A 12479-nucleotide genomic window follows, 5' to 3' on the forward strand; every position below is an offset into this window, starting at 1 on the left:
AAATATGAACCAGATAAGGTAAATCCAACAGAAAAACAGATTCGTAGAGGATATTTTACTGGCTCTACGACAAGTGCATAGTATTTAATCGTTTATAGCTTTTACTTGTTCATAAATTGGGTTATACAGGGTAGGGGTCAAGCGAGTCGTAATTGCAGGCAAACGTGTATCTCCAACATGCTACTAAAATCGTAAATATGCATATTTTTTAACAAATAATCGGTCATTAAGAGTAATTAATCATAATTACTTTTTTATCTGGACTTCCAAAGTTATATTTTATAACATGGTTTTGTAAAGCCGAGCGGTGGTAGCTTCACGTAAATAATACCTGTCTGTGTCTGCGCCTAAGATGTTACCGTGCATGTGTTTTTAAAAGACATTTGTCAGGATGGCATTCAAACCACACGCACCAGACGAACAGAATACTTCTGACAACAAAATGTAAAATCAACAAGAGTGTAGTAAGATTCCAAATTGTATTCAGACCAAAACAACAATCATAAAACATACATGGGTTCTTCCATAGAAAATATATCTATAAAGAATCTAGGTTGGCTTTAATACAGTCTTTCCTTCTATACTAACAAATAACATCTAAATCTTTAAACTGCTGAAAAATCGGGCATGACCCGTAGGTACCCTGGCAACCTAACTTACTCTCCAAAAACAAAACCTAAGTCCTAATCTGCAGGAAAAATTGGGCAGGGGTTCGGGGCCTGGAGAAAATCGAGCGACGCCGCTCGATCACTGCTCGTTGGTAACCGAGTGAACAGCGCACACTGTTCACTATTGCAAGTGGGACTGGAGTTGCGATTTTTAGGACGTGGTCAAAGTCAGGCACTAAGGCCCAAAACCACACGCAACTCCGGAAAGACACTGTCTAGCAGATGGCATAGGTTCCCGCACCTTTTGCCCAACTCAATGTATCTTTCGGGGAGAGGCACCAAGTAGATGGCATAGGTTCCCGCACCTTTTGCCCAACTCAATGTATCTTTCGGGGAGAGGCACCAAGCACATGGCATAGGTTCCCGCACCTTTTGCCCAAATCAGTGTATCTTTCGGGGAGAGGCACCAAGCGGATGGCATAGGTTCCCGCCCAACTCAATGTATCTCTCGGGGAGAGGCACCAAGTAGATGGCATAGGTTCCCGCACCTTTTGCCCAACTCAATGTATCTTTCGGGGAGAGGCACCAAGCAGATGGCATAGGTTCCCGCACCTTTTGCCCAACTCAATGTATCTTTCGGGGAGAGGCACCAAGCGGATGGCATAGGTTCCCGCACCTTTTGCCCAACTCAGTGTATCTCTCGGGGAGAGGCACCAAGCAGATGGCATAGGTTCCCGCCCAACTCAATGTATCTCTCGGGGAGAGGCACCAAGCAGATGGCATAGGTTCCCGCACTTTTTGCCCAACTCAATGTATCTTTCGGGGAGAGGCACCAAGCAGATGGCATAGGTTCCCGCACCTTTTGCCCAACTCAATGTACGTTTTGGTCGCTTGGCTGGTCGATATACACAGGTTAGACTGTACGTTTTGGTCGCTTGGCTGGTCGATACAGACAGGTTAGACTGTACGTTTTGGTCGCTTGGCTGGTCCAGAAACACAGGTTAGACTGTACGTTTTGGTCGCTTGGCTGGTCGATATACACAGGTTAGACTGTACGTTTTGGTCGCTTGGCTGGTCCATATACACAGGGTAGACTGTACGTTTTGGTCGCTTGGCTGGTCGATATACACAGGTTAGACTGTACGTTTTGGTCGCTTGGCTGGTCGATATACACAGGTTAGACTGTACGTTTTGGTCGCTTGGCTGGTCGATATACACAGGTTAGACTGTACGTTAGGGTCGCTTGGCTGGTCCAGAAACACAGGTTAGACTGTACGTTTTGGTCGCTTGGCTGGTCGATATACACAGGTTAGACTGTACGTTTTGGTCGCTTGGCTGGTCGATATACACAGGGTAGACTGTACGTTTTGGTCGCTTGGCTGGTCGATATACACAGGTTAGACTGTACGTTTTGGTCGCTTGGCTGGTCGATATACACAGGTTAGACTGTACGTTTTGGTCGCTTGGCTGGTCGATATACACAGGTTAGACTGTACGTTTTGGTCGCTTGGCTGGTCGATATACACAGGTTAGACTGTACGTTTTGGTGGCTTGGGTGGTCGGTATAGACAGGTTAGACTGTACGTGTTGGAAGCTGTGTGTCCTTTAATCCTCCGGGAGAGAGACGGACGTTGCATCCTGATTATCATATGAAATCTTCCATCGCTTATCATTGATGTTGTTTAGAAATCATCGAACACTGATTTGCTCACCTTCAGACTGTACATATTTAGCTGCTGGTGGGCACCACGGGAGTGTACTTGACCTTGAAGATGTCCTTGCTGCGGCACTCCCATTCCTCCAGACGGCTGTGGTACTCCCTCTCTGCGTCAGTGTGCGTCATCTGCGTCACACCCGTCTTGGACGTGATCAGGTGGTAGATCTCCTCCTGAAATGTACGTCATCACGATTACATCACATCACAGGTTTTACAAGTTTTTTGTTTGTATTCTTTCATTCCGTCCGTCTATGCGTCTATCTGTCTGCCTGTCTGTCTGTCCGTCTGTTTGTCTGTCCGTCTGTCAGATGACTCCGTAATGAGGAGTGTTCGACCATGCGTAGACGGTAAAACGTAACCTTGAGGTTTTCTCGGATGTTAATAAAGCTAGGGCTTTGAAACATGGCACATTTGTGAGGCTTGATGACTGATGACCTCCAAAGACCAGGAGTCACATTTGTGAGGCTTGATGACTGATGACCTCCAAAGACCAGGAGTCACATTGACCCACGTCAATTTGCAAGGTCATGGTGCGGTCGAGTTTCAAATGAAAAAACTATCACTTTCTGTTTTTAAAGCCAAAGCTTTTAAAGTGTGCATGCTTCTACGGTTTGGTGACCTCAAGACAAACCTGAAGTTTGGTTGCCCCTTGTCAAATGTCAAGGTCATAGCGGAGTCGTGCTCAGGTCAAAACATGAAAAATTATCAGTTTTACAGACATTTTTCAAGCTGGAGATTGACATTTCAAAACTTCCATGGTTTGATAAATCAGACATGAGGCAAGAATGGGTGAACCTTGCATTATTTCAAGGTCGCTGCGGGGTTATGCTTCTCACACTTCTATTATATGAAGACCCCAAAGATCTGATCCAAGTCTGGTAGACCATCGTCAAATGTCAATGTCACACAGGGGTCAAGTTGGTAAACAAAACCTTATTATTTTGGGGGTTTGAGCTTTTAACCTTTACACACTGTTGGGGCTTGATGACCTGTAGATTTCAGCCACGCCCGGCTGATACTGGTTTATTTTCAAGTTCACAGCAGGATTCTAAAAATGGAAATAATCCTTTACCCTAACGTTTAAGAAGTTAGAGCAGCAGTTAAATTGTTTCTTGCGTCTTGAATTATTTCATTATTTACCGCCCGCGGGTTAGGGGGAAGAATTTACCCGATGCTCCCCAGCATGTCGTAAGAGGCGACTAACGGATTCTGTTTCTCTTTTTACCCTTGTTAAGTGTTTCTTGTATAGAATATAGTCAATTTTTGTGAAGATTTTAGTCAAGCAGTATGTAAGAAATGTTAAGTCCTTTGTACTGGAAACTTGCATTCTCCCAGTAAGGTAATACATTGTACTACGTTGCAAGCCCCTGGAGCAAATTTTTGATTAGTGCTTTTGTGAACAAGAAACAATTGACAAGTGGCTCTATCCCATCTCCCCCCTTTCCCCGTCGCGATATAACCCTTCGTGGTTGAAAACGACGTTAAACACCAAAAAAAGAAAGAAAGAATTTCATTATTTGAGTCGCACGAGCACTTGCTTTTTCTGCTTAAAATGAGGGAAGAGGTTAATCTCACAGTTCTGTGTCTTTCTGACGTTAAAAAAAGCCACAGTGATTTCCCATATATTATTGCGTGTCATGTTCCTGCCGGCTCATGTTGTTATCCATTTCCTTGACATGTCTGTTATCGTTTGCTAGCAGTCCGCATATTAGAATTAACTCATATGTGTACACATTAAAGGCTTTACGCGAATACAAAGCGTTAGATATATATACAGTTGTGACAAAATACTGTGTAAACATGCATGAGCAACAAAACTAAAACAAAACTCCAATGAATCCTTACAGTGATCTTGGGAACGGTGTCTTTGTTATGAGCGATCTGGTCCCAGGTGGCGTCAGGGGCGTCCACCAGGTAGCAGTTCTGTCTGCCCACCAGCAGCAGCAGGTCCTGAAAGATCCAACAGTGTGTGAATAGTAGAGCTTTACAGAGTCAATATTGTGTGAATAGCGGAGCCTGACAGTCAATATTGTGTAAATAGTGGAGCCTGACAGAGTCAATATTGTGTGAATAGCGGAGCCTGACAGAGTCAATATTGTGTGAATAGTGGAGCCTGACAGAGTCAATATTGTGTGAATAGTGGAGCCTGACAGAGTCAATATTGTGTGAATAGTGGAGCCTGACAGAGTCAATATTGTGTCAATAGTGGAGCTTTACAGAGTCAATAATGTGCGGAAAATGTAACCTGGAAGAGCTAATAGAGTGTGAATGGTGGAGCCTGACAGAGTCAATATTGTGTGAATAGTGAAGCCTGACAGAGTCAATATTGTGTGAATAGTGGAACCTGACAGAGTCAATATTGTGAAAATAGTGGAGCCTGACAGAGTCAATATTGTGTGAATAGTGGAGCTTCACAGAGTCAATATTTTGTGAATAATGGAGCCCGACAGTCGATATTGTGTGAATAGCGGAGCCTGACAGAGTCAATATTGTGTGAATAGCGGAGCCTGACAGAGTCAGTATTGTGTGAATAGTCGAGCCTGACAGAGTCAATATTGTGTCAATAGTGGAGCTTTACAGAGTCAATAATAGGGAGGGGGTGGGTATGGTTTACCTTGAGCGGGTCGGTTTTCAGTTTTAATAAACAATTCTAGAGAATTGTGTATCTTATATTTGAGTCTTTCGTGTTTTAGACATTGATGCACTTAATAGTTTTAACGAGTTGCCTTTTGTTTTATCATTCTGGTGTTTATCTAGATGTGCTGTGTATCTTATAAGAAGTTCTTAAAAGTTCCAAGTTATTTTAGCATATAGGGTTTTTTTTATGGTCTTAACAGTTAAACATGTATTACGTTATCATTAAGATTCATGCTTTGTTAGCACTAAGCAGTTGTTTTAATCAGTCTGGTTTTCTCTTGTTTTCATCTTATGAACATTCTAAATGTTAGACTAACTTATTGTCTTGTACAGAATAACAACTGTGTGAATGGTGCTATACTGAATGAAAGAGTGTGACATGAAGTTCTTGTACATCATTGTAAAGAGTGTGAATGACGTTTTAGTTTAGATGTCAAGCGCTTAGAGCAAGCCTTTTTAACGAAAGTTTTTGATTTAGCGCTATATAAATGTTCTTATTATTATTATTATTATTATTATTAATGTGCGGAAAATGTAACCTGGAAGAGCTAATAGAGTGTGAATGGTGGAGCCTGACAGTCAATATTGTGTGAATAGTGAAGCCTGACAGAGTCAATATTGTGTGAATAGCGAAGCCGAACAGAGTCAATATTGTGTGAATACAGAATACAGAATACAGTATTTATTTATACAGTCAATATTGTGTGAATAGTGAAGCCTGACAGAGTCAATATTGTGTCAATAGTGGAGCTTTACAGAGTCAATAATGTGCGGAAAATGTAACCTGGAAGAGCTAATAGAGTGTGAATGGTGGAGCCTGACAGTCAATATTGTGTGAATAGTGAAGCCTGACAGAGTCAATATTGTGTGAATAGTGAAGCCTGACAGAGTCAATATTGTGTGAATAGTGGATCCTGACAGAGTCAATATTGTGTGAATAGTGGAGCTTCACAGAGTCAATAATGTGCGGAAAATGTAACCTGGAAGAGCTAATAGAGTGTGAATGGTAGAGCCTGACAGTCAATATTGTGTGAATAGTAGAGCTTCACAGAGTCAATATTGTGTGAATAGTGTAGCCTGACAGAGTCAATATTGTGTGAATAGCGGAGCCTGACAGAGTCAATATTGTGTGAATGGTTTGTTTGTTAGTTTGTTAGCTTAACTCCCAGCCGACCACGAAGGGCAATATCAGGGCGGTGCTGCTTTGACATATAACGTTTGTTTGTTTGTTTGTTTGCTTAACGCCCAGCCGACCACGAAGGGGCATATCAGGGCGGTGCTGCTTTGACATATAACGTGCGCCACACACAAGACACAAGTCGGAGCACCGGCTTCATGTCTCACCCAGTCACATTATTCTGACACCGGACCAACCAGTCCTAGCACTAACCCCATGATGCCAGACGCCAGGCGGAGCAGCCACTAGATTGCCAATTTTAAAGTCTTAGGGATGACCCGGCCGGGGTTCGAACCCACGACCTCCCGATCACGGGGCGGACGCCTTACCACTAGGCCAACCGTGCCGGTTGTGTGTGTGTGAATGGTAAAGCCTGACAGAGTCAATATTGTGTTAATAGTGGAGCTTCAAAGAGTCAATATTGTGTGAATGATGGGGCCTGACAGAGTCAACATTGTGTGAATAGTGGAGCTTCACAGAGTCAATATTGTGTGAATAGTGGAGCCTGACAGAGTGAATATTGTGTTAATAGTGGTTTGTTTATTTGTTTTTGGGGGTTTAATGTCCCTTCTGTTAATAGTGGAGCCCGAAAGAGCCAGTATTGTGTTAATAATGACGCCAGAAAGAGCCAATATTGTGTTAATAGTGGCGCCTGAAAGAGTCAATATTGTGTGAAGGGCGAATGCTCAAAGAGTCAATATTGTGTAAAAAGGGGTGCCTCAAAGAGCCAATATTATGACGTGCCTAAAATAGACAATAGTGTGTGAATAATGGAGTCTGAATGGAGTAATGTTGCGTGAATAATGAAGCATTGATAGAGTCAATGTTATTTGAATAGTGGAGCCTGAATAGAGTCATTATTGTGTGAATAATGAAGCATTGATAGAGTCAATGTTATTTGAATAGTGGAGCCTGAATAGAGTAATGTTGTGTGAATAGTGGAGCCTGAATAGAGTCATAATTGTGTGAATAGTGGAGCCTGAGTAGGGTAATGTTGTGTGAATAGTGGAGTCTGAATGGAGTAATGTTGTGTGAATAATGAAGCATTGATAGAGTCAATGTTATTTGAATAGTGGAGTCTGAATAGAGTCATGTTGTGTGAATAATGAAGCATTAATAGAGTCAATGTTATTTGAATAGTGGAGTCTCAATAGAGTCATTATTGTGTGAGTAGTGGGAACCTGACAGAGTGAAAATTTAAGATTGCAAAGATGAAGAGAAAAAACAAAAAGAAGTATACACGTGCTTCAATAGACTCACGTGTCTGTCATCATATTGCACGGTGTGGCCATGGATGGTGTCCAGGTTGTAGACAGTGGATCCCAGGATCCCGTTCAGCCAATCAGGGCGAGGGAACAACTGGGCCTATATAAAAATATATCACACTCTGTATAAACACCAACTGACACTAACAAAATCCTCTCAGCTAATCAGGGCAAGGAAAACCTGGCTGGGCCTATATCAAAATATATCTCACTATTTATAAACGCCAACTGACGCTCACAAAATCCATTCAGCCAATCAGGGCGAGCAAAAACCTGGGCCTATATCAAAGTATATCACACTATTTACAAACACCAACTGACGCTCACAAAATCCTCGAGGCCAATCATTACGAGGTTACAGATAGGCCTATATAACAAACAAAAATACGCTCTTTACAAACGCCGACTGACACTAACAAAATCTTTGCAGCCAATCACTGCGATTGAAAAACTGGGCCTATATCAAAATATATCACACTATGTACAAACACCAACTGACACTAGCATAATCCTCGCACATCCTGAACTCAGGTCAAAATGAGTTCGGCTCATTCTCTCCCTGACAGGATGCCTTGAGTTTCCTTGTCTGGCAAGGAAACCGATTTTTTTAACATATTTAGAGCTTTTTGTAATGTATTATTGATATAAGCAGATTCGCGATCGTCGATAATGATTTTTCATGGTGTTTTGTAATTTTTAAATTACAAAGGAATTGATATGTAAGACAGTTTCAAGCGAGCTATTTTTCGCGGCTGTATTTACTGTGCAAACAACTCTAAATATGGCAAAAGTGTCACGTGACAATCAACCGTTTGGTTTCGGCGCTCACTGGAGCAGACGATTTTTTCTGTAACCAGTTGACAGTGATGAAACCATATATTACGGTCTCCTTCCGGCAGCAGTCCCAAAATTTCGACTTGTTTTGACCTTAGAACGATGTCTTTATCATAACTGTGAAGAACAGAACGGAGATCACTGTCGAAGTCGGCCAATCTGCAATCATTTTCGTCTCGCAAACACTGATCTCAAATTTAGATCAGTGCTCGCGAAAAACATATGAGACATAACTCTGTATTATAGCGTCCGGTCAGAGAGACAACTGGCAATAGCCGCGGAGCGATGCTTATCACAATGAATCCTCGCAGCCAATCAGTGCGATTAAAAAACTCTGTCAAAATGTATCACACTCTTTGTCACGTTCATTTTAACTCTGACACATTAACTTTAAGCTCACAGAATCCTTCAAGACAGACAGTTAGTGCGAGGGAAAGTATATATTACACTCTTTGTGATAAAGAACTGACACGTTACAATTACGCTAACGCAGTTCTTGAAGCCAATTGCAGCGAGAGAACAGCCTGGCCAATATCAAAATATATCACATTCTCAATACGAAACAAAAGTGAAGACTTAGCTTTACGACAGCTAAAATAAGAAATTAAAATTGGCAGAAATGTTCAGCTGACATGCAACAAATGGAAGGATATCAAAAAGAATATTAGATAAAAGGACGCTTATTCGTTTTTCTATGTGGAAGAGTTGCATTCTCAAAGGTGAAACAAACTGAGCTTTATAACAGCTGATCGTTAATAAGCAAACATTCCTTCTGAACAGCACTCTAGTTCTGCATAAATGCACAAAAGCCAACAAAAAGTTGAAAGTAAAAACTGATCAGAACCGTGCACAAAAAAATCACATAGAAAGAAGAAGTAGACATAATTATAAAAACAAACTCAGAATAATTCATATAATAACAAAAGAGTCAACGAAATGAAACAAAACCCGTTTACATGAAGTAATAAAGTACACAGAAGGATGCAGTTATTGTGATATTTTTGAGAAAAAAACAAGACTCCGAGAATGCTACCCGAACAGTTATTGTTATTGATTTCAAAATGTTATTAAACACTCGACGGTATTAATGCTCTTACAGAAAAGACAACAAAATGGAGATAAGCATGCATTCTGTCATTTTTCGTTCAATTGAACAGAAACGTATTTAATTTATTTTCCAACAAAACATTTTCGTCAGAGAAGTCATTTCATTAATAAAATGCCGTTTTAAATGAACAAGAAATGAGTCAAACATAAAGATAAAAACTCACCAAAGCCACAGTGGCAAGAGAAAGCAGAACGATTCTCAGCATGATGCTATCTTCCTGTCAGTTCTAGAACCACAAGATTAACTCTACCTAGTTTTTCACATTTGCATTTTATATGGCAACACAGTTTCACAGATAACAAAGTCCTCAAGAAAAAAGACCTACAACCGGGATTAGGGTATCGGAATAGATTCCTTTGTTGAACTTTTTTTGGTGTGCTATACCGAGACACGACACAATGGCGTATCTGAACACGCACGCACGATTTAGCTACTGATACAGATCACTCATGCTTTGACCTATACATTGATAAAACCATTCGCTTCAATTTTGGTTTCAAAGTACTTGTCTTTAGTCCACGCGTCCTGGCGGGAACAGGTGTTGGTCATTTCAAGCCTTGAAACGAATATGATTTGTACATTAGCGAACGAGAAGAAGAAGAAGAACAAGTCGAGTAAGACGAAAATACAACATTTAGTCAAGCTCAGTCGAACTCACAGAATGAAACTGAACGCATTGCATTTTTTCCGCAAGACCGTACACTCGTAGCATCGTCTGTCCACCGCTCGTGGCAATGGCAGTGAAATTAACAATCCAGAAAAGCGCGGTAGCGGTTGCGCTGAGGAGGATAGCACGCTTTTCTAGTCTAGGGGAAGGGCCCCTAATATGGACCACTTTTTGTTTATTGCTGATAACTGGCTTGTTTTCTTGCGAAGAAGTTTCATTTTGTGGTTGGTAGTCCTTCTGTCTTAGTTCAACCGTTAGGCCTAATTAGAGTGAAATAGCTTTGATAGACCTTCAGTAAAAATTAAATACAGAAAAAATTAAAAAGCCCCCTATACTTCAAAATAATATGATACAACTTAGTGTGCAAGTCAGACTAATTCAAATATGCTTTAGATTTAGCTGTTTCGGGTTGATGGGAGCATTATTTGAAGCACACCAGGAAACTGAAGAAGCTTATCAAAAACAGAGTGAAAATAGGTGAAATTATCAACTTTCACACAAAAAAGACTATTTGTTATATATTTTTTAAATCTCGAGGGCTAGTTATAGGTTATTTTCAGCAAGCTTCTTAATTAATTAATTGAAATTGCCTTTAGTTTTTATTTTCTTCGATTTGTTGAAGGTGGTCCATATTAGGGGACTCACACATACTTTGAGGTTTTGCTATTATTTTCTGTTTGCAGTAGAAACTCGGGGTACACACTGTTAAAATGTAACAAATACTGTCTTTGCTGTCATATATAGCCACTTTTGGCTCACGTAAGTGTAGCCTATGCGATGGTAAACTTTGTCTGTCTGTGCGTTTGTGCGTTTGTGCGTGTGTGTGTGCGTGTGTGTGTGTGTTTGTGCGTGTGTATGTCTGTGGTAGAAACTTTAACATTTCCGAGTCTATGTGTGAGTGGTTATCCAAGACTATGGATAAAGCTCGCATAAGATTACGTCACGGTCAAAAGTGTTTGACGTCAATTAATGCATCATGACGGCATGCCTCCCTGTAGTCTTTCTCTCTCGCGTGGTGTGTGTGGTCTCGGTCATTGTTATTTTGAGCGGGCCGAGACTATTTGGCAGTCGTGTCCCTGTAAGTAGGCTACATGCAGACAGACAGATCTAGATCTAGTGTCTCTCTTTCTTGCACAGTGTCACCTAAGCTTACTGTGTGTGTGGGTGTGTATGTGTGACGGAGTGATTGAGTTTGTGTTACTGTTTGTCGATTTCTTACGTGAGCCTTGAAGGCTTCGCCTCTTGTTGTGTTATGAAAGCTTTGGCTGTGGACAGAAACGAGTCCGTTTTAGGCGGCAAATTTAGAGTGAACGCTGCCAAAAGTGAAAAAAAGCGAAAAAGCCTAACGGTTTTGAGGTTTGTGTTTCTGCAACTGTTTTGACATGTGCAACTTATCCAGAGAGGGTGAATAAAGCGAATGAAATTGTTTTGAGCGCTCTAGCGCCGTTAGTTTGTCAGAACAGGAGGTGGTCCATATTAGGAGCCGGTCCATATTAGGAGCGTTTCCCCTATATCTCTATTCTTTTTATATTTAGTCAAGTTTTGACTAAATATTTTAACATCGAGGGGAAATCGAAACGAGGGTCGTGGTGTATGTGCGGGTGTGCGTGTGTGCGTGTGTGTGTGTGTGTGTGTGTGTGTGTGTAGAGCGATTCAGACTAAACTACTGGACCGATCTTTATGAAATTTGACATGAGAGTTCCTGGGTATGAAATCCCCGAACGTTTTTTTCATTTTTTTGATAAATGTCTTTGATGACGTCATATCCGGCTTTTCGTGAAAGTTGAAGCGGCACTGTCACGCCCTTGTTTTTCAACCAAATTGATTCAAATTTTGGTCAAGTAATCTTCGACGAAGCCCGGACTTCGGTATTGCATTTCAGCGTGGTGGCTTAAAAATTAATTAATGACTTTGGTCATTAAAAATCGGAAAATTGTAAAAAAAATTAAAAATTTATAAAACGATCCAAATTTACGTTTATCTTATTCTCCATCATTTGCTGATTCCAAAAACATATAAATATGTTATATTTGGATTAAAAACAAGCTCTGAAAATTAAATATATAAAAATTATTATCAAAATTAAATTGTCCAAATCAATTTAAAAACACTTTCATCTTATTCCTTGTCGGTTCCTGATTCCAAAAACATATAGATATCATATGTTTGGATTAAAAACACGCTCAGAAAGTTAAAACAAAGAGAGGTACAGAAAAGCGTGCTATCCTTCTTAGCGCAACTACTACCCCGCTCTTCTTGTCAATTTCACTGCCTTTGCCATGAGCGGTGGCCTGACGATGCTACGAGTAAAATGGCATTGCGTTCAGTTTCATTCTGTGAGTTCGACAGCTACTTGACTAAATATTGTATTTTCGCCTTACGCGACTTGTTAACTTTCTGAACGTGTTTTTAATCCAAACATATCATATCTATATGTTTTTGGAATCAGGAACGGACAAGGAATAA

General features: G+C 40.8%; 1 protein-coding gene across 1 annotated transcript in view; it reads right to left on the bottom strand.

Moving 5' to 3' along the window:
• Positions 1-9644, bottom strand: part of LOC138948177 (uncharacterized) — a 10102-nt gene extending 458 nt beyond the window's left edge. Inside the window, exons 1-4 of the mRNA XM_070319672.1 lie at positions 9510-9644; positions 7400-7504; positions 4171-4275; positions 2321-2496 (exon numbers count right to left, since the gene is read on the bottom strand). Of these exons, the coding sequence (XP_070175773.1) occupies positions 2338-2496; positions 4171-4275; positions 7400-7504; positions 9510-9551 (411 nt within the window). The 5' untranslated portion in view covers positions 9552-9644 and the 3' untranslated portion in view covers positions 2321-2337. The remainder of the gene's footprint in view (positions 1-2320; positions 2497-4170; positions 4276-7399; positions 7505-9509) is intronic.
• Positions 9645-12479: the final 2835 nt, after the last annotated feature.

The sequence above is a fragment of the Littorina saxatilis genome, linkage group LG15 (genome assembly GCF_037325665.1).
Source record: "Littorina saxatilis isolate snail1 linkage group LG15, US_GU_Lsax_2.0, whole genome shotgun sequence".
In the NCBI taxonomy this organism is placed as follows: Eukaryota; Metazoa; Mollusca; class Gastropoda; order Littorinimorpha; family Littorinidae; genus Littorina; species Littorina saxatilis.